Source organism: Piliocolobus tephrosceles, chromosome 8 (assembly GCF_002776525.5).
Source record: "Piliocolobus tephrosceles isolate RC106 chromosome 8, ASM277652v3, whole genome shotgun sequence".
NCBI lineage: Eukaryota > Metazoa > Chordata > Mammalia > Primates > Cercopithecidae > Piliocolobus > Piliocolobus tephrosceles.
The window spans coordinates 59,287,477-59,315,421 of record NC_045441.1 but is presented as its reverse complement, the minus strand read 5'-3'; the positions used below and the strand labels follow the sequence as shown (position 1 = coordinate 59,315,421).

The 27,945-nt window shown below is 37.7% G+C and overlaps 1 protein-coding gene across 1 annotated transcript in view; it reads left to right on the top strand.

Annotated features, from left to right (window-relative positions):
* DNAH11 (dynein axonemal heavy chain 11) overlaps positions 1-27,945 on the top strand; it is a 371,689-nt gene that overhangs the window by 88,478 nt on the left and 255,266 nt on the right. The window contains exons 26-30 of the mRNA XM_031935967.1: positions 3,614-3,838; positions 5,644-5,735; positions 6,907-7,033; positions 22,381-22,530; positions 25,344-25,577. Of these exons, the coding sequence (XP_031791827.1) occupies positions 3,614-3,838; positions 5,644-5,735; positions 6,907-7,033; positions 22,381-22,530; positions 25,344-25,577 (828 nt within the window). The remainder of the gene's footprint in view (positions 1-3,613; positions 3,839-5,643; positions 5,736-6,906; positions 7,034-22,380; positions 22,531-25,343; positions 25,578-27,945) is intronic.

The following is a 27,945-nucleotide window of genomic DNA, read 5'->3' as shown; positions in this document are numbered from 1 at the left end:
GTCAGCATTTGGGTCAAAGCCATTCAAGTCTCTAGGAAGTTCCAAACTTTCCCTTTGTGTGTGGGGCCCTGACCCCACATTTTCTTTCTGCACTGCCATAGCAGAGGTTCTCCATGAGGATACTGCCCCTACAGCAAACTTCTGCCTGGGCATTTTCCCGTCTTCTTTTGAGCCCTCCAAACTGTTACAACCTCTGCCTGTTACCCAGTTCCAAAGTTGCTTCCACATTTTCAGGTATATTTTCAGCAGCACCCCACCCTACTGGAATCAGTTTATTGTATTAAACCAGTTTGTTTTCATGTTGCTGATAAAGATATGTCCAAGATTGGGCAATTTACAAAAGAAAGAGGTTTATTGGACTTACAGTTCCACGTGGCTGGGGAGGCCTCAAAATCATGGCAGAAGGTGAAAGGCACGTCTTCCATAGCGGCAAACAAGAGAAGAGAGCATGTGCCTGCAAACTCCCCTTTTTAAAACTATCAGATCTTGCAAGACTTGTTCACAATCATGAGAACTGCATGGGAAAGACCTACCCCCATGATTCAATTACCTCCCACTGAGTCCCTCCTACAATACATGGGAATTCAAGATGACATTTTGGTGGGGACACAGCCAAACCATATCACTGACCTAACACATGATCTGTTTTGGAGAATGTTTCATTTGCACTTGAGAAAAATCTGCATTCTGCTATTGGATGAAATAGTCTGTCTATGTCCATCAGGTCTATTTGGCCTAAGGTATTCAAGTCCACTGTTTCTCTCTTGTCTGTCCAGATGATCTATTCATTGTTGAAAGTGGAATATTGTAGTCCCCTACTATTATTGTATTGCAGTCTATCTCATACTGCAGATCTGTTCATATTTGATTTATATATTTAGGTTCTCTGATGTTGGTTGCATATGCAGTTTAAATCAGATTTTATTTTAAATTGTAATTTTTTACTTTTTTCTAGTTCTAATACTCAACATGTATTTATTTATTCATTGAGTATCTAACTGTTACCGGCTCCAGGTATGATACTATTTGTGATCTGAAGTTATGAACACTTGTTCTCTAGGAAGATGCACTTGAGTAGGGAGACAAGCAAAAGGACTCCAAGGAGTCTCAGAAGAGACAGGGAGGCTTTGTGATTAAGGTGGGTGAAAGACCCAGGGAGGGCCTTAGAAGATGATGGTGCTTATGCTGAGACTTGACGGATACTCTATTATTCAGTCTATTATTCTTCAAAAAATGACAGTCAAGGAAAGGGTGTTTAGGCAATGAGGACAATATTAGTAGCACCTTGGAATGACAGGATGTCTCTGGCGTTCAAAGGTAATGTTAAGACTCTAGTTTCCTTGAAATACAGATTTTCTTTATGGGGATAGTGAAAGGTAGGCCTGGACAGATAGTCTGAGCACGTGCTGTATGGTCTTGAATTCTAAAATCGTAGGTGTTAGCATCTCTTCAGACATGAGAAGAAATGTGGAAGAGACAAACTATTCAGAGGGAATAACAGTAGTATTATTACTAGATGTGAGATATTTAGGAAAAGAAACTGGTTTGGAGAGATGACACTGTTATTATTGGTTTATTCAGTGTGAGAGCTGTTTATGCAAAGGTGAAACCAGACCACAGCTCAACACAGAGGTTCAGCCAAGAACTGGTGTCTGGGAGTTCACTGTCAGTATTTGAGACTTGATGAACTAGCTAGAGAGTAAAGGAGATAAGCCAGCTGAGGATAGAGCATTGGAAAAGGCTGAATTTGGTGAACAAGAGGAGAAGACAAAAATGAGGCAGCAAGAGAGTGGTAAGAGAAATAGTTGAAACAGGATACTGTAATATCATAGAAAAGTCAAGGGATAAGGGTTTTCCCTCAAAGAAGAGTCAAGAATGTTAAATACCTAGAGTAGAGAAAAATGAGGAGTAGAGGTCATTCTACTCAGTGACTGTCTGAGATTTCAATGTCATAGAATGGTGAGAAGTACTAGCTAGACTGCATGGCATTAAAACAGGCACTGCTGAGCTAAATATTGAGTACCCGTGGGCACAAAGGAGGGAATGATACACACTGGGGCCTACTTGAGGGTGGAGGGCAGGAGGAAGGTGAGGATCAAAAACCTACCTGGCAGGTTTATTACCTGTGCTCATTACCTTGCTGATGAAACCATCTGTACACCAAACCCCCACAACATGCAGTTTACCTATGTAACAAGCCTGTGTATGTGCCCCCCAAACCCAAAATAAATGTTGGAAGGGAAAAAAAGACTTATGAGGACAGACTTAAAACATTTAAGTTAGGCAGATATGTAATGCTCTGTGATAGAAGTGTTTCAGACATACTAGACATATTTTAATTAAAATATAATTTGTTAGCTTTTCTTTTAATATAAACATGAGAAACATGAGAAACAAAAACATTATAGCATTCTTTTCTAAATAAAACTGCAACCAATAATTGAAAAAAAAACAAAAAACAAAAACAAGCACTGGTGATAGAAGTGCTGTGGAGCTTAGCAGTAACTGGAAAGGGAAAGTGGAAACTCAAGGGCCTAGCAGGCTGGTGGGGGGCAGTTTTGTTTTATTTTATTTTATTTTATTTTATATTATTTTATTTTATTTATTTATTTATTTATGAATGAATGAATGAATGAATGATGGAGTCTCGCTTTGTCGCCCAGGCTGGAGTGCAGTGGCCTAATCTCGGCTCACTGCAAGCTCTGCCTCCTGGGTTCACGTCATTCTCCTGCCTCAGCCTCCCAAGTAGCTGGGACTAAAGGCACCCGCCACCATGCCCAGCTAATTTTTTGTATTTTTAGTAGAGACGGAGTTTCACCGTGTTAGCCAGGATGGTCTCAATCTCCTGACCTTGTGATCCGCCCACCTCAGCCTCCCAAAGTGCTGGGATTACAGGCGTGAGCCACCGTGCCCAGCCTATTTTTTTTTTTGGATACGGAGTCTCACTCAGTCACCCAGACTGGAGTGCAGTGGCCTGATCTCAGCTCACTGCAACCTCCACCTCCCGGGTTCAAGCAATTCTCCTGCCTCAGCCTCCCGAGTAGCTGAGACTACAGGTGTGTGCCACCACACCCAGCTAATTTTTGTATTTTTAGTAGAGATGGGGTTTCACCATGTCAGCCAGGATGGTCTCGATCTCTTGACCTCATGATCCGCCCACCTCGGCCTCCCAAAGTGCTGGGATTATAGGCGTGAGCCACCGCGCCCGGCCTATTTTTTTAAGATTAATAAACACATACCTACACAATCTTGGCATGACTAATAGGCAGGGATGAGGGGAAGAGCAATGAAAGAATACAGTTTAATTCCCAATGCTGAACCCCGATACACAATTTTTTTTTCTGCTGGCAGTAGATCCTTTTTGAGGAAGACATATGAGATACAGCTGCTTATATTTATCTTTTTTCTTTTTGGAAAAATGTTAATATGAATATTTACTACCATTAATTCACTCATTCACTCATTTAGCAAAAACTTATTTAATGCCAGTTCCAGATATTACATGCTGCGTCTAAGAATCTAGCAATAAACAGAATAGATATAGTGCCTCCCTCATAGCACTCACATCCTACTAAATTTAGCTACTATTTAAAATTCTTCGCCTTTATTTTAGGTTCAGTTGCAGACTCTTCTTCAAAGCAAGTATGTAGAATATTTCATTGAGCAAGTGTTAAGCTGGCAAAATAAATTAAACATAGCAGACTCGGTCATCTTCACTTGGATGGAAGTCCAGCGAACTTGGTCTCACCTGGAAAGCATTTTTGTCTGTTCAGAAGATATTCGAATCCAGCTTGTGAAAGATGCTGGAAGATTTGATGGGGTGGATGCTGAATTTAAGGTTTGTCAAAGACAGGTTGTAAGCTATTCTAGCAAAGTTTTGTAAAGAAACATGATTTGGAGCATCATATTTATAAAAATGAATATATTTTTGCATGAGTAAGCAGGAGTCAGGATACTTTTCCTGCAAAGGGTCAGGTAATAAATATTTCAGGCTGTGTGGATCATGCAGCCTCTGTAACACCTTCTGAATGCTTCTATTATAACATGAAAGAAGACATGGGTAATATATAAACAAATGGATATGGTTATATGCCAATAAAGATTTACTTGTAGACACTGAAATTTGAATTTCACATAGTTTTCATGTGTCACAAAATATACTGTTTTTTATTTTTATTTTTATTTATTTATTTATTTGTTTATTTTGAGGCAGAGTCTTGCTCTGTCTCCCAGGCTGGAGTGCAGTGTCCTGATCTCAGCTTACTACCACCTCTGCCTCCCTGGTTCAAGCGATTCTCCTGCCTCAGCCTCCGGAGTAGCTGGGACTACAGGCGTCCGCTGCCACTTCTGGCTAATTTTTGTGTTTTTAGTAGAGGTGGGGTTTCACCATATTGGCCAGGCTGGTCTCAAACTCCTGACCTTGTGTTCCACCCACCTCGGCCTCCCAAAGTGCTGGGGTTACAGGCGTGAGCTACCACACCCGGCTGGTTATTTTTTTCAGTGATTTAAAAATGTAGGCTAGGCTTGGTGGCTCACACCTATCATCCCAGCCTTTTAGGAGTCCAAGGTGGGAGGATGACTTGAGGCTAGGAGTTCGAGACAAGCCTAGACAATATAGTGAGACCCCTTCACTACTAAAAACTTTGTAATAATTAGCTGGGCAAGGTGGCCCACACTTGTCTAGCTACTCGGGAGGCTGAGGTGGGAGGATCACTTGAGCCAAGGTAGTTTGAGGTTACAGTGAGCTATGACTGCAGCACTGCACTCCAGCCCAGGTGACAGAATGAGACCCTGTCTCCAAAATAAATGTAAAAACCATTTTTAGCTTCTAGATCATGCAAAACAAACATCAGGCCATATTTGTCCCAGGTACCATAGATTGCCAACCCTTGTGGTAATAAAGGTAAACAGATTCATCCTCAGAGGTAAAAGACTGAGAAAAGACAACAGGTAGAAAATAATACTACTAGTTTCAGTTTTTCTTTTCTGTAAAAGCCATAGAAAGCACGTGGCATGGTGCACATAATGATAATTGATTGGAGAGATTTCTAGCAAAGGATAGTGACTATTTCTCATAAAAATTGAGATTAAATGTTTTTTCTTTCTACCCAAAGTAGAAGTCACAGATAAATTTTAATTTCACTTTTGAGGAAGAAAAAATAGACTGTTTAGGTCTCTCTCATTTTTATATGTAGGTATGCTTTTTAAGATTCTGGGCGCTCTCTCGTTCTCTCTCTCTCTCTCTCTCCCTTTCTCCCTTTTTCTCTCCCTCTCCTCCCCCCACTCCTCCTACCTGTCTCACTTTCTCTTCTCTTTCCTCTTCCCATTCTCCATTCCCTTTCTCCTTTTGCCTTTCTTTATTCTTTTTCGTTTGATTTAGAAGAGAAAAATTCTCTGTGGGCCTAAAGTGGTGACAGAGCTGCTCACATTTATTTTGATAAAAACGGTGTGCTTGTACATGCTTTTGATCTTCATCTAAGAGTTGAAAAGCAAAAGTAAACAGATGTGGTGTCAGACATTCTTAGAAGTATCTTTAACCTTGCCTCTTCATTCTTTGTTCTTCATTTTTTAATTCTCGAAACGTTTAAAAGTTTAGAAAAGATTGTTCTAATATCTACGGCTCCGTATTGCACTTTCATACAGGAGTTAATGTTCGAGACAGCCAAAGTAAAAAATGTATTAGAAGCAACATGCAGACCTAATCTCTATGAAAAACTTAAAGATTTACAGTCCAGGTAAGAATAAAGCTATCGAAGATGATCAATTTACTGTAATTTTATGAAGTCTCTTTCACATACCTAATAGTGTTTAATACTGTGTTATGGAGGTGCAACCTCTTGTAAATTATTTTGTAATTTTGCTTATAATTGGCTTGTTGTACATATTACATGAAACATATATATAGCAAGTTAATGTAAATAAATCCAAAAATATTTGTTTTCTGAAAGGAGTATTATGCTAGTGTATCTTCTTATCGAGAGAATTGACATGGTTGATTGATCAATTCTTTCATCAAACTATCCTGTAAATATTGATTGAGCACCTACTGTGTGCCAGGAACTGGGATTGCACTCTGTTGATGTAGTCCTTTAGTTTCTGTACAGTTTCATTTGATTAGAAATTATCCTGAGGCAGCAAAGTAGCACTTTTGAAATCATTGTCCCAAGGGCCATTTGTAAAGTAATTTTCACATTTAATTCTGGCTTTTGATTAAAAATGGTCAGATCTGCTACTAAAATGATGGGTTGTAGAACTGCGATCCTTTTTTTATTGCAAGGTAAGGAAAGACCTAGATAAAATTTTATATTACATAAACAAAGGAGTTTTAGAGTCTGAAAGTTTTTTTGGTAAGGAAAAGGGCAAAGTTAATTATTTCAGTTGAGTGATGCTCTTTGGGGCTTCGGGGCTCTGCCTCTGGGTCATTTCTGCTCTGCTAAGGGCAATAAAGTGGAACCAATTCTGGATCTTATGACTCCTCTGAATACCTGACAGGAGGGAAGTCACTTGTGTTTTGTAGACATCCGGTGGGGGAAAAGAAGACTGTAAACCAATTACATCTTACTAGTGCATTTTGCTCTCAGGTTGAAAGATGGCAACCTGGTCTTCTCCACTGCTGCTTAGAAGTGTCATTCAGAAAAGCAATGAATAACGTAATCCTAAGTCTAATTCATATTTAGCCCCAACTAATGGTATGTGTGTGTGTATTTGGCATAGTCCTCTTCTACTTGGCATAACTTGTATATTAGTCATAAGCAAGATAGATGATGATGTCAAAAAAAAGGAAGTAAGCTACCTGTTAAACAGTAAGTTTACTGTAATGAATGGACAGGACTTGAGTTTTGTTTTGCTCAAGTTTTAATGACTGAATGGACAAGATATGCTTAAAAAGATTTTTCATTCATATAGGCTTTCTCTTTGTGAAAAAGCTCTCACTGAATACTTGGAAACCAAGCGCATAGCCTTTCCTCGCTTCTATTTCATCTCTTCTGCTGATTTACTTGACATTCTCTCAAAAGGAGCTCAGCCTAAACAGGTAATATTTTTTTGAAAGTCTCGTATTATACTGTGTTAGTGGGGGAAAGTTATAGTGTCTCTATCATTGTCAGATGCTACCTGTCATGTCACATGGGCCAGGAACTAGAAAATCTGCAGTTAAAATTTTTAATGCAGCATCAGAGGGATGTCAGAGGCTGTGCAAAAGGGAGTAGGAAGAATAACTGTCTGGTGCTCAGTAAAGAGGAACGATATTAAATGTGTAAGGCTTACGGTGCTGAAAGAAGTTGATGGAAAGAAACACTGTCACCAAATCCCCCAGAATTCTGGGACAAGAGCTGAGGCATCCATTGCCTGGTTAGCAGCTTTCCTAGGGGAGAAAGGGTCACTTGGAATGAGATCATGGCTGGTACCTTCTTACTACTCCCTCCAGAGTCACCTTCATAATTATGACATTGGGCTAATCTTCAGTGCTGTCCAAATTAGATTTGTATAATTTCAGGATCATCCTGAATTAACCCTCAAATTTTCCCCTATCTGTGCAAAAATAATGCATCACCTTTTTGCTGATTCCCACGTCAATATTTAAAGCAAATCAAAACAGATATTATCGTGTGTAATCCAAGAGCTCAGATCAGAGACAAACTTTGTACAAATTCCAAAGCACTACTTCCTATAAACTTTAAGAGAATGTTGTCTTTCATTTAGACCTACTCAGTCGTTCCTATTCACTAAGATCTTACAGTTGTTGTGGCTGACATAGCTGGATGCTCCTAGAGTTGCCTGTGTATTACAGATTATTTTGAAACTCAAGCTTGTGCTATATAATTGTGCAGTTTTCTCCACTTTTTTTTCTTGGAAAAATTTTTCTCTAGATATTTTTTATGCCGTTTTCTTTGGAATGTGTGTCTCTTCACACTGCAGTTCCCTGAATTTTGCTGTTCTCTGGGCACAGTATTTATCTTAATGATTTCTCTCTTGTTCGTCATTTAACTTTGAACCTAAATTCAATTGGTTGGCTATTCTTGTTGTTGATAATGTAAGTGCAGTTGTGCTATTAGTAACAGAATTGTTGGACAATTTGGGCAACGTGCTCAGGGTCACCACTCAGGTAGTATTGTTTTGTATATTCATGCTAATTTCCAGATGGCTTTGCAAATAAAATTTCTGTGATTAAATTGACTATGAATCTACTATATCCATCTTTTACATACTTATTAGCACACAATTAGATGCCTTTTAAAAAAACTATTTTGAAACATAATAGTTGTAACCAGACTATGCTTCAATAAGCCCCTGAGGGCATCCTCATGACCAGCAGCTGAACCCTCTGCCCAGGGTGACTATATGAGGGTAGCAGGTATTATATTTCATTAAAGTACATGTTTCTGAATACTTTTCAAATCTGACATGCTTACAATGCAAAATGAATTTTCAGTAAGTAAGTTAGCAGAGAGGTGCATAAATCTGTAAATAGGTAAGCATTCTTTTTCTTTTAATCATATTATTTAAACACAGCGAACACTAATGTGACTGGTTTATTGAATAATATTAATTCCATGGAATAACAGTCGTGAAACAGTTTTATCTTTCTGCAATTACTAATCTCACATGTGCCCTTCTGAATCTCTTTGCACCCATAGCAGACCCCTTTATAATATCTCGGGCAGGTATTGTAATTTCCTGGTCCTCCTTTCTTATTAAAAACTTAAAAAATAAAGCAAAAGCAACTCATCATATTCTAGTTGGAAATTTCCATCTCACTCCATGTCAAGGCTAAGCTTTCATTTAATAACTTGGGATTGGGAGGGAAACTGTGGCTCTTTCCTCCCCCGTCTCTGCCCATTTATCATGGAGAGGGGTTTAGGGGTGTGATCTGTCTGTTGTTGCCCTTTCTTAATGACTGCTCTTGCTTCCCTCACCAGCAGTGACTGTCCATCTTCACCCTTAACAGCAAGGATCCACATGCTGGGTTTCTGGTGGAACATGTGTTCAGGTCCTCTGGACAAAGGGAACCTCCCCAGGGATGTATATGCCAGAGCCACCCCCACTTTAATCCTTCCAGTTCTTGCTCCTGGCAGTGTAACCAGCCACCTGGTTCCATCTTCCTTCTCCTTTTCTACCTAGGCAGGTGTCCAAACAAGGGGCACATCAAAGATTCACTTCCTACTGGTACCCAGAGTTTTTATGAGTGATTCTCCTGTTCCTCTTGCTTGACCTTAGAGTGGAGGTTGGGGGACACAGTCTTCTATCTTACTCACAAAAGGGGAGGGAGATGCCATGGTCTCCCCAGCGTGACTGATAACTCACACTGTGCAGATGGCCTCCTTTGCCCTCTTCCTCCCTATGGTACTTTCTGTGGAAGGTATGCATGGAGGTAGAGGAGGGTGGGGTATTGAGATGTGTCTTACCAAACCCTGGAGGGACTAACTGTCCTAACCCACATCTGTTACCTTCAGAATGTGCACATACTCACTACCTCTTTGTCCTTAATTGAAGTCCCACTCTGTGCTAGAGGAAAAGATCTCTCAATGAATTCTTGTCACCAACTCTGTTCACCCTCCTTTTAAATCCTCAAAAAATCCTTCATGCCTTAGCTAAACTACATGTTAGCTCACAGTCTGTGTATCCCTGATGCCAGTTTATTTTTCAGATTTCAATGATGTGCTTTTTAAATCCTTTAAAAAAATTTTCACAACGTGACTTCGGTATTTTAAAGAGAGCTGTCTTCTCCTTTATCAGTGTGACTTACTGTGGATGTGTCCTCACCTACCCCATTCATAGCATTTTAGCCATGAGTTCTAAATCTGTGAATTCCAGGTACATTGCTCAGTACTAGTACCCCTCCTTAATGAATGACTAGATTATATTAGGCTTTTGAAACATTTGAAATTATGATGAAGCTGAATGTTAAAATCACAGCATGGAGCTCTCCAAACTCCCTCATAGCTGTGCTGATAAATGCCACCACGCTAACAAAGGGAGCTGGGTATTTCTTCTTGCCAGCTAATAGGATCTAGCCCTGTGGCCACAATATAAACATGCTTACAGTTCTGACACACAGATTTGAAGTGGTTAGATATATTTTTGATGTATTTTGAAATTTTGAGAAAATTTGTATTTCAAGTTGTGCTCAAAATGTGATTTCATTGAGGTCTTTTTGTGTACACTACTTAAATTTTGAACAATTAAAATTTACATAAAATGCTATCACACTGTTACTAAAGGTCTATTATTAGAAGAAGTGTTTAGCAGCCTTTGTGGTATAGATAACCATCCAAAAGTGACTTGTTGAAAAGGAGCTAAGGGCCATTTGAGTCATCTAGAGGAATAGCCGGCTTCTTTCCCTGAAAGAAATGGTTCTGCAAATTCAGCATGCATTCTTAATTCTTGCTCACTAACTATGGAATAGTTAATGCTATAGGCTGTTAACGCCAGATAGTGTGATCTTGCCACACTCTCTTACCCTCTTTTCAATATTAGAATCAGTTTCAGACCACCAGACTTAGTCTTTCCATCTATGCCTTGTGTGCTAACATTCCTGAATGTGCTCCCTGTAGTGTGACCGAGATAACATGGCAGCTGCAGCTTGTGGAGCAACAATGCAATTTCCCCATAAAAGGCACCCTTTGTGGGTAGATAACTCATCTTGACATCTTGTGAATGACTTGAATTTTCCAGGCCCCCCTCCTTTACCCACCCACACTCCATTTAAGAGTGTTGGTCCAAGTGAGAGTTTCTGTAGTTAATTGTGGAATGTGATCAGCTTGAATAGACCAGTCAGGGAGGTCTGATAACCACTACAACCATTCTGTAAGCAGAAACCCCCAGTTTAGGATACAAGAGTTGGAATGGTAGAGGGATAAAATTGGTGTGTCTAGAATGCTGTCAGTAATTATTAGGTTTTGGTAAGTTTGGTTAACATCAAGTTTTAAAAATTTTCTTCCCCCAAATTCAGCCTGACCTCCCAAGGTTATCGGTTAACTAAAGGATGGTGGATACAGATGCTGCTTAACTTCAGTAGTAAAACTCTCTCGTAGTTGCTGTAGAAATAAAACTTAAAGGTGTATTTGCAGGATTCACTGACATGGTACAATAGTTACGGACAACTGACCTGAAGTCCCTATGGGATTCAGTATTAACATTCTTTGCTATTTTTTTCCCCTTTCAGAAAAAAATTTGTATTTTTTAACTGAACTAGTACAGTAGTTAGAGTTAGACAAAATAATATCAGTTTACCCTTTTGCACCCTTTCAGGTTGTTATATACTACCTTAAAATAACTGACAACTTTGGACAATCAAGGTGTTGTTAGCCACTGATTCCTAGTGTGAAAGGTCTTTTTGTCTGAGAACAGTTTGCACATTTTCTTTCTCTCGTCTATGAAACAATTAACTTCTCCATGCAGGTGAGGTTTGGAGAAGCTAACCCACAATGGAGCTTATACTAAAGAAAGACTCGCTGTCAACATGATCGACTCTACTTGCGCTTCTAATGGGGTAGCTGTGACCCTTACATGGCCACTGAGCATTTGAAATATGGCAGCTAAGGAACTGACTTTTTATTGTAATGAATTGCAATTGATTTAAATCTAAACCTTGATATTTGATTCAGTTATTGGAAAACATTGTGTGTTTGAAACAACTTGGGTGTGTGAATCTACCTTTGCCCCTCATATTCTATGAAATGAAAATACAGGTGTAGCATTTTCAGATGAAAAATCCAAATTGAGCTGTGCTGTAAATATAAAATACGTACCTGGTTTCAAAGACTTGCTGCAAATAAAATAATGGAAAAGATCTCACTTTTTATATTACTCACATGTTGAATGATAATATTTTGGGATATACTGGATTAAATATACATTTAAATTAATTTCACCTTTTTAAAATATGACTTAATGTGGCTGTGAGATGGTTGTAGCTGTGCAATTTGAAGCCACAATGCATTCTCTAAAATGACAAGATACATACAATCAGGAATACTGAATGTTTGCATGAAGAAATGCCCTTCAAGGGCATCTGCACCAGTCTACACACAAGGAAATCTGCCAACTTGTCTTTGGAGAAATCTAAATCGCAGCGATGAGACAGATGGCACTCAACTGATACCTCTAATAGACTGTAAATATTGGCATTCAAAAAGGTGCTTGTGAGAAATGAGCTTTATATTAGGTGATGAAAAGCACCATTGGATCTTAAAGGAGCAAATATCTAGACCCCACATTCCCACAAGCACAGTATGTTTTTATGCAGAGCTTCCATTTGGTTATCTTCCTGATGGAGTGGAAGTGTCTCAGCATATGAATTTCAAGAGGATGGAGCTCAATGATCATTCATAGTATGCCAAAACCTTCACTGACAGGAGGAGATTGTTCTTTAGAAAATTAATAGGAAAAGGACTCAAAATGTACATGGTAAGTTAAGGGCATGCAAGAATGAATTTTAGTTAAAATGAAATCAATAAAAAACTTCTAACTTTCCTAAAGGAAGTAGAAAGCTGAAAAGATATGAGGTATCTAAAGTGGAGGAAGCAGTTGCTCCTGAGTTTAAGTTGGGGCTGAAGAAGGAATGAGAAAGAAGGAGCAAAAGGATGCAGAAAAGGGGTCGTGGTTTTGACCATCTTATCCCATGGAGATTATCCTTGATTATCTTCTCAAAATGATGAATATGTGGTTAATCACAAATTGTATAACAATATGCACAATTTTTTCTTCATTTTGCGTATGTGTTGCCACTGCATTGTATTCTATTGTAGCCCCTTTGGAATTCTCTTCATGGCCAATGTATAAGTTATACAACAACATTAGGGTTATTATAATGTGAGATTAAAGCAAAATATCACTTCGATGTTATGAGATCCAAAAATTAAATGTTTTGAATGTGGGGTCCTGCCAGCAAGGAGTTCTAGGCCCTTGTGTGGAATATGAAATTGTTCTGGTCTCAGCCTCGCTTTGATGCCACTTGATGAAGGTTGTCCAGTTCCCAGCTTAAACTCAGTGGGTAGAGCTTTCAGCTATAACAAATTAGCTTTTAACAGAGTACCATTCTTTCTGGGAACAACTAGAAAAGTGGTTAAAATATTTAACTAAATCTGTTTGAATGTACTGAGGAGCATTTAAAGAGCATTGAAGAAGTTAGTGTTTCAGGGGCTAAGATAGCAGCAGAAGAAAGCACAAAGAGATTTACCTAATGTTTGATGCTGCTTTTCTCCTTGAGACATTTAATAATTCATAGATGCGGCCAATGGCATGAGAAGCTGATCAGAGGTTTCAGGAGGCTCATGGAACTTGAAAGAAGGAAGAAAATAAAATAAAAACTGGAACTCAGACCCCGTTAAGGAGGATATTATACAGAGAATCAAACAATAATAATAAATGGCTCTAAGGTGGATTGGATAGAAATTTGCCAGGGTTGGGGGAGGAGGAATCTACTATATCTAAAAATCAGATATCTAAATCAGATATCTAAAAATTAGATCTCTACCATATCTAAAAATCAGTTCCAGATGGATGTAGATCTAAATGTGACAAGTAAAACAATGAAACAATATACAACGTGTGAGGAAGGATGTCTTCATGATCTTGGAATAAGCAAAATCTCTTAAACTGGACACAAAATTCCTAACTACAAAGGAAATATTTGATAAATTTGACTATGTTAAAATTTTAAAACTTTAGCTTATCAGAAGATACTGTTAAGAGAATAACAATGCAAGCTGCAAAGTGGGAAAAGGTGTTTGCAATACAAACAAAAGACTCATATATGGAATATATAAAGAATTCCTACAAAAGAACAAAGGCACATAATCTAATATAAAAGTGGGCAGAATCCTTAGACAGTTCACAAAAAAAGATTCTAATGGTTAGTAAACATAAGAATGGTTGCTCAACTTCAAAAGTTATGGGGGAAAAATGCAAATTGAAACCACAACAAGAGGTATATTTTTTGTTTCTGGCCAAGATGAAAGGAACTGGATTTACCTTCTTGCCTGAAACTTAATGAGCCCAAACACACAAAAACAGGAAGAAAACTACACCAAATTGCTCAAATTGGTCAAAACAATATGGAATTCTCAAAATCATGCATAAAACCAAATTTTATACAAGTGAACAAACAAGGATGACAACAGACTTCACATTGGAAACAATGCAAGTGAGCAGACAGTGGAGTAGCAATTTCTTTTTTTTTTTTTTTTTTTGAGAGACAGAGTCTCACTCTGTTGCCCAGGCTGGAGTGCAGTGGCCCGATCTCAGTTCACTGCAAGCTACGCCTCCCAGGTTCACACTATTCTCCTGCCTCAGCCTCCCAAGTATCTTGGACTGCAGGCACCCACCACCACACCTAATTTTTTTGTATTTTTAGTAGAGACGGGGTTTCACCATGTTAGCCAGGATGGTCTCCATCTCCTGAACTTGTGATCCACCCGCCTCAGCCTCCCAAAGTGCTGGAATTGCAGACGTGAGCCATCACGCATGGCCTACAGTGGAGTAGCAATTTCAATGTACTGAAAGAAAAAAACACCTGTAACCCTAGAATTTTATACCCAGTAAAAATACCTTTTAAAAAAATGATAGCAAAATAAAGATGTTTTAACACATTCAAAAACTCAAAGATTTCATCACCACCAGACTGGCACTACAAGAAATGTTAGAGGAAGTTCTTCAAGCAAAAGGAAGATGACACTAGATGGAAATTTGGATCTATACAAAAAAATTATGAACACTGAAATGTCAACTGTATGGAAGTAGACAAAATTGGAGCATTAGCCAATCATTAGAAGATGGAATAGTACCAAAAAAATAGGAAAATTGAAATAATATATATGTAAGTTTAAATACTGGCCCTGTTGATTACTGACAATGTTATTGCTTAATGTTTCTGAACCTCAATATCCTTGTATACCAAATGGGGAAAGCATTAGGTATTGTCTCTTTGGCTTCTAAGTAACAGGCAAAACAAAGTGCATAAAGAACCAGTAAAAGTACATAACATATAATATTGTAAAATTGGCCACAAATTCTTTCCCTTCCTTTATCCATGACCTTTCAGTGTGATGTGGTAGTATTGATCAAGGCTAGATACTAATTCTCCATTTGGGTTGCCATATCACTTGTTTTGGCCACTGTGTCATTAGCAAAAGCTTGAAAAGTTTTTGTATACCAACACTTGCCCTTTTGCTGCTCTTTGGAAACCTGTAACCACCCCATCATGAATGAGTCAACAGTAGCCTGCTGGATAATGAGATGAACATGCCCATACCCAAGCTACCAGCTAGGCAACCATCACACACGTGAGAGAAGCCATCGATCATCGGCAGACTACAAATGTGTGGGAGAGCAGAGCTGGACTAGCTGAGGCAACACAAAACCAACACACAGAATTGTGGCTCATGAAGAAGCCAGTAAATCTTGGGGTGTTATGTTATACTGCAAAGTTAATTAATATATGTTAGTTATGTGTTTACATATTTATATATGTGTATGTGGATATGCATTCATCAATATCAACGACTTTATGTGCTACTGATTTAAAATATTTTACTTGAAATTTAAAAACAAAGCAAAAAATTTATTAAAATCAAGTACTAATTCAAGTTTTTATTTTCTTTTATTTTTTCCCTTCTTGAATACATTGATATCATTGTTTTGACATCAGTGAGTTTGGGAAGATTGGTGAAAACATCATAAGTTAATGTGTTTCTCTTTACTAGACTGAAATACTCCGCCTAGTGTTCATTTTCCCTTCTCTTTTTAATTTGTGTGGATATTTCCTAAATTGTTGATATGATTTGGGATTCAGAAAACACGTATGCTTGCTAATACAATGAGATATCAAGATCAAACTCACCAAAGGCTAAAATTAAAACTCACTAAACAATGGAAAGGATGTGGAGTAATGGGAATGTTCATATCTAGCCATCAGGATTATAAATTAATACAACTACTTAGGGAAACTGTTTAACAGCATCTTCTAAATAGGAATATATCATACATTTTTATCTAGCAGTTCACCTTCTCAGTGTACATTCAGCAGAGATATATACATAGATGGACCAAAAGAAGTATACAAGAATTTTCATAGCCGCTTTTTTATAATAGTCCCAAACGGGAAGCAATTTAAATGTCCCTTAACAGTGGAATGGCTAAATATGTTGTATATATTGTATTGTCTTTATACAGGGGAATACCATATAGTAATAAAAATGAAAAAAAACCTAGTGCTATACTAAATAACATTAATGAATTCAAGTGACATAACATTGAACCATAGGAGGCAGATGCAAAAAGTGCATACTATGTGAATTCACTTCTGTAAAGATAATGTCCCTTTTTAGAGAAATAGTAACTGGCATGCATCATGAGGAGTCTTATGGGTGCTGGTATCCTATTCTTTTTTTTTTTTTTTTTTTTTTTTTTCTGGAGACAGAGCCTCACTCTGTCACCCAGGCTGGAGTGCTGGAGTGCAATAGTGCAATCTCGACTCACCGCAACCTCCACCTCCTTGGTTCAAGCAATTCTCATGCCTCAGCCACCTGAGTAGCTGGGATTATAGGTGTGCACCACCATGGCCAGCTAATTTTTGTATTTTTAGTAGAGACGGGGTTTTGCCACGTTGGCCAGGCTGGTCTCAAAGTCCTGGCCTCAGGTGATCTGCCTGCATTGGCCTGTAATCCCAAAGTGCTGGGATTACAGGCATGAGCCACCATGCCCAGCCAGTATTCTATTCCTTAATCTTGTGGTAATCACAAGAGTTGTGCTTGCTTTGTTAAAGTTTATTAAGTTGTACACACATGATGTTTTCCCGTTTTTCTGCATATGTACTCCAATTTCCAAAAGTTTATTTAAAAAAGGCAGCATTTGTGTTGTGAACACATTTATACAAAATTATATAATTCATGCATGTAAACATTTTATGAAAGAAACACGAAATCTTATATGCACTGATGATACATGGATATGTTTAAGTTACAGTAGTAAGTGAAAAATCAAATTACAAAATACTATACTGTGATTTTATTTTTGGTAAAAGCAAATCTGGATTATGTAAGTAATTGCATGTTCATTATTGAAAGTTTGAAAAATATAGAAATACATTAAAAATGAGATTAATATACTCATTGCTATTTTTGAGTGATCATAGTTTTTTAAATGTGTCTGTGTTTGTGAGTTATAACATATATACTTAATCAAAATTGTAATATTCCTTTACAATTTGATGTTTTGTAGCTGTAAGAGGTTTCATTTTATGAATGTGCCATACTGATTTAACTAGCTTCTAGAAGACTTTTTTTTTTAATTTAGTCTCTTAACCATATTGCATGCCTGTTTCCCTGTACCATGACCAAAACTGTTATTTATTTTTATTATTATTATTTTCTTTGGAGATGGAGTTTCATTCTTGTTGCCCAGGCTGGAGTGCAGTGGTGCAATCTCAGCTCACTGCAACCTCTGCCTCCCAGGTTCAAGCGATTCTCCTGCCTCAGCCTCCAGAGTAGGTGCATGCCACCACACCCAGCAAATTTTTGTATTTTTAGTAGAGATGGGGTTTCACCATATTGGCCAGGCTGGTCTCAAACTCCTGACCTCAGGTGATCCACCTGCCTCTGCCTCCCAAAGTGCTGGGATTATAGGTGTGAGCCACTGCACCCGGCCCAAAACTGTTATTTAAAACACACACACACACACACACACACACACATGCAACCATTTACTATTTTGACACATTGACTTAAGTTTTTACACATGTAAAAATCATGGACTTACTTTATCTCGTTCTAGAGAGATCATCCACAAAAGACCAGGGTTGCCCATGTTTTGGTCGTGATTTATATTGTTACAAATATTATTATTGTCATTATGAATAAATCAGTTAATGAAGACATATGAATGAGTCCTGAGGTGCTCACCAGGCCAGGAGTGGCACTAGACTTGGTGTATATTTTATCCCATTTATAAGCAGCAGCTGCATCTTTAGGTAGATAGGGCAAATACGAACTTAGATAAAGGCAGAAAGCAAGCATTAAGGTTTGAGAAGATAATTGTAAGCTGTTGTAATTTCATCTTTTTTCCCTTTGTTTTCTAAGTGAACAGTAGCTGTAAGTCATGAAGGTAGATCAACTGATCACTGTACCGGTATGCATTTTAAATTATAAAATTACCTAGTGATTAAGTATTTTCAGTTTACTTACAATTAGATAAATGTAAGTTCTTTTATTTCATAAGAGGTTCTCCCTGTGCACAGTTCTGATATTTATGAATTTCAGTTACTAAGGTTTGGTTAAGTAACACTAGTGCCCTGACAACACGGTTCACATTTCACATACTATGGTATATTAACTCTTGAGTGATTGCATAAAGCACATACTTGATTACTAACTCTTCAGCCCACAAAAATCACTGCCTAAGTAACAGATGTGCATCATGATCAGTGACAGTCATGTCACATCTTTCTAATTCTGTCAGTGATCAGCCACCGTGCTGCTTTTACTCACTTCACACACAGGCAGCTAAGCTTGTAGTTAGTTCTATGATGAACCTACATTATATTTTTCCTTAGTTAATGGACAGAAGGAAATAGTAACAAAGTAGGAAGTGTAGCAAAGAAATGAAAATTGATAATGCTAGAAGCAAAAATGGAATCGAACATAGATGGGAGTCACAGAAGAGAGAGATGATGGGCAGTTATGACCGAACACCACTGGAGAGAGTGATATGCAGCCAGGGGAACTTAGTGAAGATAAACTTGGGAACATGAATGACAACAGTGGTTTTGACAAAAAGGATGAAAATGTACCAAAGAAAGTGATACCAGCAAAAACAAACACATTAAATGAAACAAATCCCCCCAAACAACAAAAACTGACTTCACATTAAAGAGATTTACAAGAAATTTCATGATATTGAATGCTTGAAAGATAAAATGTTGATGGCTGGATACAAATTCAAAGGGAGTATGAGTTTGTCAAGGCAGAGAAAAGATGCTCATTCTGGACCTTAAGTAGTAAGATGAGAAGGAGGCAAGTGCTATTCAAATAACTTAAGTTTTCTGCAAAGAAAACTGTTTAGTGTTTTAAAATGCAGTCGACAAAATATTTGTTGATGGATTTTTTTGATCACCCTGTATGTTTATAACAAACAGCGAGAAGCTTTGTATGTTTTGACAAAAATTTGTAAAGGTTGTTGTCTCATCATAGGTTTCTCCCATTGATCATTCAGATTGCATAATGTGATTTCAGCCGGTGTGGTCATTTTTATGATTTTGTACTATTCTGCAAAGCCAGGACTAAGTGTATTCAATTTCTGCACTAATCTTTTAGAAACCTACTTAAAATACATGATGAGTTATTGATTCTTTTTAAAAAATGATTTGAAGTGCTCATATCCTTTCTCTATCAAAAGAGGGGCCTACGAAATATTAGTTTATTTATTTATTTATTTATTTTGAGAAGGAGTTTTGCTGTTGTTGCCTAGGCTGGAGTGCAGTGGTGCCTTCTCGGCTCACTGCAACCTCCGCCTCCCGGGTTAAAGTGATTCTCCTGCCTCAGCCTCCCAAGTAGCTGGTATTACAGGTATGCATCACCATGCCCAGATAATATTGTATTTGTAGTAGGAACGGGGTTTCACCGTGTTAATCAGGCTGGTCTTGAACTCCTGACCTCAAGTGATAAACACGCCTTGGCCTCCCAAAGTGCTGGGATTACAGGTATGTGCCATAGCACCCAGCCTAATTTATTCTTTTTAGTTGTAAAATGAAAGGCCTTTCCAAACAGCTCACTGGGAAGAAGGAATTTTAATTTTGGGTTAACAAATACAAAGAGATCTCATTAAAAATAGAACAAATCTGAGGGCAACAGGGTCCACACTAGTTAAAAAAATAGTCTTGTTCCCTCAGAAAGTTTAAATAGAAGACAATATGAAAACATCTAACTTTAACTATGCCACATATAAGAAATAGGAAAACTCTGCCTAAGGTTTGTGCTTCCTGGTCATTGAGTTACTACGGAGCTAGAAGTTCTCGAAATTATTTTCTCACCCAAGCAATAATGTGTAAGGGTGTCTGATGGCTGAAGTCTCATTTATCCAAAGGCTTTTCAGTTGAATATTATCTAGGCCCATTACACAGTAGAAGCTATTCAACATCTGTGTACTTCCTGGCCACTTCAGCTGTGAGAGTGATTTATGAGATTATTGGAGACTTTCTCTGTATTAATATCCTCTGGGTAATGTACAGGGATGGAGGAGAACAGAACCCAAGCTGTGATCAGGCAGCTATCACTCTATCTGTGTTTAAAGTAAGCAAGAGTCTCAAAAACTCATCTATTTTAAACTCAGAGGACTTCTTGCTGTGATTTTCTTTGACACTAAAACTGCATGTACAGCAAAAATGAAAAAGCTGAAAGCTTCAAAGATTAAATCACCCTAAAGAAGTTCCTTACCAGTATTGGTGTTGGTCTTGTCATGCGGAAAATTTAGGCAGGTTGCTATTGTTTCTAGAAGCTGCTGTGGTATACTTACCATGTCTGGTTAAACTGCATTTCAAGAAAAGTTTGTTACAGCAGTGGAGCCTATATGCTTGGAAATGTTTTGTATCGCTTCACCCTATCTTCTGGTTATCAGCAGCTCATATTTATTTATTTCTGTTGAGGTAAAATTTAACATAAAATTAACTGTTTGAAGTATGCAATTCAATGTATTTTGTACATTCGCAGTGCCCTGCAACCACCTTTAATCTAATTCCAAAACATTTTCATCAAGCCGAAAGTAAAACCCCCTATCCATTAAGCAGTAGCTTCTCATACCCCTCCCTCTTGCCCCCAGCAGCCACCAATCTGCTGTCTGTATCTATGGATTTATCTGCTGTGGATATTTCATGTAAATTGGATAATACAAGATATGACGTGTAGTATATTGTGACTGGTTTCTTTCATTTAGCTTATGTTTTCAAGGTTCATCCAAGTTGCAGCGTGTATCAGTAATATTCCTTTTAATGACTGAACAATATTCCATTGTATGGATATACCACATTTTGTTTATCCATTCATCATTTGATGGACATTTAGGTTGTTTCCACCTTTTGGCTATTGTGAATATGCTTCAATGAACAGAGATGTGCAAATACCTGTTTGAGTTCCTGTTTTCAACCCTATGGGTATATACCTAGGAGAGGAATTGCTGGATCATTGGTAATTCTGTTTAAGTTTTTGAGGAACCACAAAACTGTTTTCCACCTAGCAGCTTTTATTTGCACCCTGATAACAAGGGAACATGTATTCCCATTTCTGATGCTTCCTCTGGGCCGACCCCTGCCCTTTACTCAGTCTACCCCAAGAGAGATGATAAAGTAACTTCCATGATTAATAAAGTCAGTTCTCTTTTGTCCCCTTGGGTGTGAATTTATCTACACAACACATGTCATTGTTTCCTTTCTTCCATGACAAAAACATAGGGGCAGTGCTCCCCAGAGGAGGCTTGTTCTGGTCTGTGCTAAGGTAACGAGATGAATAAGTGTTGTACATGCTGGGATTGCGGTTGGAGGCCAGTTAGATTTTGTTCTTCAAACTGACTTCTGCAAAATAAATGCTAATATTTTGTCTTTCATCTGATCTTTATTGTTGGTTTTTTTTTTTTTTTTTTTTTTTTCCAAAATTGTCTGGAACCTGCATAGAGTTCAGTGTGCTATTTACTGATTTTGTACTGGAAAATGCAAAACTTAGGATGTAAGAGGTTATGATACCAGAAGAACTTGATCTGTATAGGTGTGGCCTGGAATTATAGATTCAATGTCTAACTGCCACTTACTTTTAGTTATGTCAACTTGGAGAATTTACTTAATATTTTAGTTTCAATTTCCTTATCAATGAAAAGGGGGAAATCCTACTCACCTTTCTTATGTACCAAGGGGCTCACCAAAGTATCAAGGCAAGTGCATGTTAACAGACAACCCGCCCCCAAAAAAAGTAAGATTCTTTCTAATTGACATTTTTAATTTCAGACACTTTAATAGCTTTTTCATAGTGTACACTAATGCTGTGAATTTGAATTTTTGAAACTTGACTACAGAAGCCCCAGCAGGATGCATGTCTATAGGAATACGGTAGAGATAGAGAAGTCAGTAAGCCTCCAGTCATCAAGTAGAAAATAGGTCACTTTTCATGGTAAATATTGGTCAGCCAATATGTGATGATTTGACCAGAGTGCCTGGCCACTTCTCCACCAAGTTCCTTTCAAGCTCTGACATTTTAGACGTAACTTTTATCTTGAGGGAAAACATTTTGAGAAAACTCTAACTCCGTAAAGTTTCATGACTTCATATGGAATCATCTCTAGATTATCAGAATACACCTACAGTAAGAAATGCTCTTATCTTTTCTAATATTCTCATTTTAGGTAACACATCACCTTGCCAAACTTTTCGACAGCATTGCGGATCTGCAGTTTGAAGACAATCAGGATGTTTCTGCACACAGGGCAGTTGGAATGTACAGCAAAGAGAAGGAGTATGTCCCGTTCCAAGCCGAATGTGAATGTGTGGGCCATGTAAGATTTGATTATGAGGTTTTTCCATGCTAGGGGAGTATTTTCAGCATACTCTTAGAAGGTTGAATTAAACAAGAACAAAATTCAACTCAGGTCAAATCAGGCTCTGCTTAGTTTTGGGCTCAGAGGTTCCTTTTTACCTGTATCCACTGTGACAGAGGGCTCTTCTGCCATGCGTCCCAGTTTCTACTCATGTGGCTTTGGCACCCAGCAGGGTCTCAGAGATGCTAGGAATTGAACTAGACAGAAGCAACTGTCACAGATTGAATGAGTGACCCCAGAATTAGTGGCAAATGCAACTCAGTGACTGAGTCTCCTACAAAGCGTATTCTGTTTTCACCACTGCTCAGAGAACAGAGAAGGGTTATAGTAAAGCAGCACCTTGCAATAAAGCTTGTTTTAAAGAGGCTTTGTGGTTCAGTAGTCCATTGTGAATGTTATAAATGGCTCCTCGTAAATACAGTTGATTGAGTCTAGCAAGCTGATGTCCTATACTCTAATTACCATGTGCACAGAATTAAGTTAGCATATTCTCTCCTCTCGCAGCCAAATACCTCAAAAATATTCTTAACAGTTATCCACAAGAATGGCTCATTATGATTTATGAAAGCATTTCTGGTGTTTTCAGATGATTTAGGGAAATTGCATCTTTTTATCATGATGCTCTCATAGCTTGGGTTAATCCACAGAGTGACTGAAGGAATAGCATCTATTGGAGAACCATTTGGGTTGTGGCAGGGGTTCCTTAAAGTACTTGCAGAAACGCGAGTTGCAACCTTGTTTTACAAGGGTTTTCTTTACTCCTTTCTGTTCCTTTTTAATATTGTACCAGAAAAATCCTGCCAAATGAAGGAGAAGCAGATGGTGGAATACTTTGATTAAAATATATTTTTTGATCTCTTGGGCTTTTTAGGATGATATTATAATGATTAGAAAAAGTTGCCATAAACTCTCTTGACAAAAGTGTGTTGCTGTCTGCTGCCTCCCAGCAAACTGCTCGCTTACTGGCATGATGCCCGGAGAGGGATAGTCCAATTGATGGATGTGTTTGTCACTAGCAGGAACCCTTGATATTGAAAGTTTTCATAGTGCTCTAATTTATTCTGTATAAGCAACTTATGCTAGAGACTTGTAAACATATACAAATTCACCCTCTAATTGCCTTCCTTTTATAAAAAGATGCTTTTAATTTGGTGCTTTTTTTGTATTTCTGCACTCTTTTAATTGGATTCCCCCCAATTTAGTCCATTAGTATATTTTTCAGCAAGTGTTGAATTCCTACTGTGCGTCAGATGCTAGGTCAGGCTTTTAGGAGTTCAGAAATGGTCCTTGTCTTCGAGGAGCTCTTAGGCCCATTGAGAAAATGGATATGCCCACAATAATGGAGGTAGCAATTGTTGTTATAGGGGGTTGGTTGAGAAGTACCAAAAAGGGAAGGATCCAGCAAGCACCTCATCAGAGCTTAGTTCTCAAAGCATACTGAGTTAGGTTGTCATTGTTGGCACAGTCATCTGTACGTGAGCTGACGTGTTGACATATATGTGTGTTTGGTCTTCCCAAATGGACTGCAGAGTTCTTGAGAACAGGTGGCCGTGTGGAGGATATGGATCCCAGGGTATCCAGGAGACATACAATAATGACTGAATTAGTGAGGGAACTTGTTGCTTGGTGACATTAAGAGTTACCCTTAGTTATTAAGGCAGAGATACCAGACCCCATTGGTTAGATCAGAACAACCTGATCTAATTCGATTAATCTGAACTCCTGCTTGTTAACAAAGCACAGTTGTGAAGCCAGAGGGAAGGCCCTTAAGAAGAGATACTGAGGCTGTTGCCAGGGCAGTGTTTCCTGTTTCTTTCAAGAGAGGAGGTTGTCAGCTCGTTAACCACATGTCACTCCGTCCCAATTCTCTAGAGGTTCTAGGAATGCTGCTGCTCTCTTCACAGGGGTGGAGGAAGAAATCAGTTGGATCATCTTAAGAATCTCATGTGATTCTTGGTATTTATTTATTATAGTCACTTTTTATTGCTATGGTCAATTATTTGCAAATAATATATGTATCCTTTTAATTATATGATATCCCAAGGAAACAAATACCTGGATTAATATAACAAAATACATTTGACAGGATGGAAAACGGGCTAAGTTGTATTTGTGGGAGCAAAGTAAGCTTCAGTTAAAAAAAAAAAAGATTAAGTTTGACAAGTCAGCAGTTGTCCTATCTCTCATACTCTCCTGTGGTCTAATTTCTGACAAGTGTGAAGATTAGAACCAGTAGGGAATCTAATTAAGATACTTCCTGGAAACATTTTATCTTAAAACTATGAACTATGAAGATTTTAGAGAAGAGTTCAGTAGATTTAAAAATTAATAGAAAAAAATTTTAACTGAATTTGTATTATTAAAGCTCTAGAATATGACTCATACCTCTACAGGCATCTGTGACGTTTGGTTTCTGAAAACACTGTGTGTTACCAGAGGGGAATCTTGGTCTAAACCTCCTTGCTTTCAAAGCTGAGAAATGAGTAATGGAGAACCCCTTTTCTGTTTAAGCTGTTGAAAGTTATTAGCCAGCTGGTGGGTAAAGTAAGATGAGCATTATTCCTGGGAGTAGACAGATTCATGTAGCAGAAAGATTTCACCATCAGTTGCTCACTTTCCTCTATGAGTTATCCCTCTTGCAGTTTTCTACCTGGGTTTAAAATGAATCCACCTGGGGCATTACCCTCTGCATGGCCTTAGAGCCAGTAGGAGGATGAAATTATCCTTCTGTAGTTAATCCTGTGTTATAACATTTCAACTTGCTTCCAAAGGTGGAAACATGGCTTCTGCAACTTGAACAGACTATGCAAGACACAGTGCGTCATTCTATCACAGAAGCCATAGTGGCCTATGAGGAAAAACCTAGGGAACTGTGGATTTTTGATTTCCCGGCTCAAGTTGCACTAACCAGCTCACAAATATGGTGGACCACAGATGTAGGAATAGCTTTCAGTAGACTGGAAGAAGGCTACGAAACAGCCCTGAAGGATTTCCATAAAAAACAGGTATTTTATAGATTTGTGATTTTGAGACATAAAGGAACTTCAAGATGTAAGCTTGCTTCATTCATTCTTTTAGTCATTCATTTACAGAGTGTCTTCTGTGTGCAAAATACTATGCTGGGAAGATTTTAGCAATCAGTTGTTAAATTATTTTTTACCTTTGTGGTATCCTTCTAAATTTCTATACAGGTTTTTAAAAAGTACATCATGTCTATTGTCTTCTAAGACTCTAGGATAGCACTCATCCTAGATACTGTACATACTTATTTTCTTCTGTGTAAGACTCTCCAACTAGGTAGATCATGTATTTATTAGAAAATATGTGTATGATTTGCATTATTCAAAATAGTGGAGGGTGGCTTAGCAAAAGCGAATATTTTCGTGGGCTTTGGTTTTCTGTTAATTATAAATTACAGATGAGAACTTTGAAAAATAATCTGTTTTGAATTCTGTTGATCCCAGTTACCCTGTGACCTTTCCTTAAGTCTTTCATCTTACTATGTGCTGTGAGCTATATAGCAGTTCAGAGATGTAGTCTTTCTTTGAGCTTACAGAATCAGGGTATATTAGGCTTGAAAGGAAGTTTAAGTATTAGTTTGTCTACTCTTCTGGTTATCAGTGGATAAAATCTGAATCCAGAAATATGAAGTGGCTTTCCCAGCATTGCACAGTTTATAAGTGAACCTGGTAGGATTGCACTCTCTTCCTGGTACTGAGTTAAAATACTTCCCCATGTTCCTCATCACCCCTTTTCTGCCTTAGCAGTACTTTTACTTCAATACCTTAAGAATTAAATGGATTTAGATAGCGAGTGATCCTTGTGTTGTTAACACATTTGAAGATTCAAGTGTAGATTATTCCTTTTAATTTTGCTCTTTCAATATTGCATAGCGACCACCCAGCTTATTTATAATACTAAAGAAGTTTTTGTACCGCTTACTTTTGGAGAAAAAGAAATTCTTGATTTTACACTCTTAGGAAGGTAAGGTAATGGTTTCTGTTTAATAGGCTTGAAGTTACAGGATTCAATTTAAAGAAGTGGCTGGTTTCTTCCTAGGGTGCCATTTTTGCAATTCTAGTAACTGCCACTTGGTTGCTGAAGCTGAGTAGTTAAATTTTTTTTTCATGGACATAAATAACTGAGATAATTAAAATGCAATTCTATTATACCTTTCTTATAAAATAGCCTCTGGTTAATTTGCTGATATTTATGCTTTTATTATGACCATTTACATTATGCATTTAAGGACATTTAAAAATACTTGGTTAAAATAATATCCTCTTTTAAATTTCAGCTATTATCAATCACTACTCTAACTTAAATCATTCTACAAGCATATTCCTACTTATTTTACTCTGCTATTTTTCTCTTAACTCTTATTTCCAACTTGTCTTTTTTTGTTGCTAGACTATTTTATTGCTTATAAGGTTAAATGACGTTTTATGGGTATTATTTATATCAGCTTTATTTTTATTTTATGATTTCTTTGTTGTTTGCTGTTAAAGATGATAAAGCAAATATAGTCACAGAAAATGAAAAGAAGGGACATAACATTTAAACAACATCCATAAATTCATTTTCAGGAGAAAAATTATTAACATTTTGACATGCAAACATCAAAAGTTTTTTCTCTGTTCACTATCTTTATCTGTATTTCCTTATGTATGTATAGACATCCCTATTTATAGGTATAAACATGTATAAATCTCTAGCTATTTATATATAAGTGTAGTTATTTATGTAGTTGTGTATCTGTGTCTATAGATATACATTTAAAAAAATTTTACATTCCATACATTTATTTGATTACTATATATTTTCACTCAATATATTATCTACATTTTTTCTTGTCATAAATATACATCAGATCCACACTAAAAGTGACTGAATGTTATTTCTTGGTATGGATACACTAGAATTCATTTTCTTTCTTCTCCTTTCTTTCAGTTTACTCTGGTTGTCTAACTTCTTATCAGGCACTGTTCTAGGTTCTGTGGCTCTAGCAGTGATGTTCCTCCACTCAGACACTTACATTCTGATCAATTGTTAATAGATCTTACGTCTCTCCTCAAGAATCTTCGGAACATTTATTCTTTTCTCCACTCCCCATTTAACATGCAGTCATTTAAACCTTTTCTTTCTTTTTTTAATACTTTAAGTTCTAGGGTACATATGCATAACGTGTAGGTTTGTTACATGTGTATACTTGCACCCATCAACTCGTCAGCATCCATCAACTCTTCATTTATATCAGGTATAACTCCCAATGCAATCTCTTCCCTCTCCCCCCTCCCCCCTCCCCATAATAGGCCCTGGTGTGTGATGTTCCCCTTCCTGAGTCCAAGTGATCTCATTGTTCAGTTCCCACCT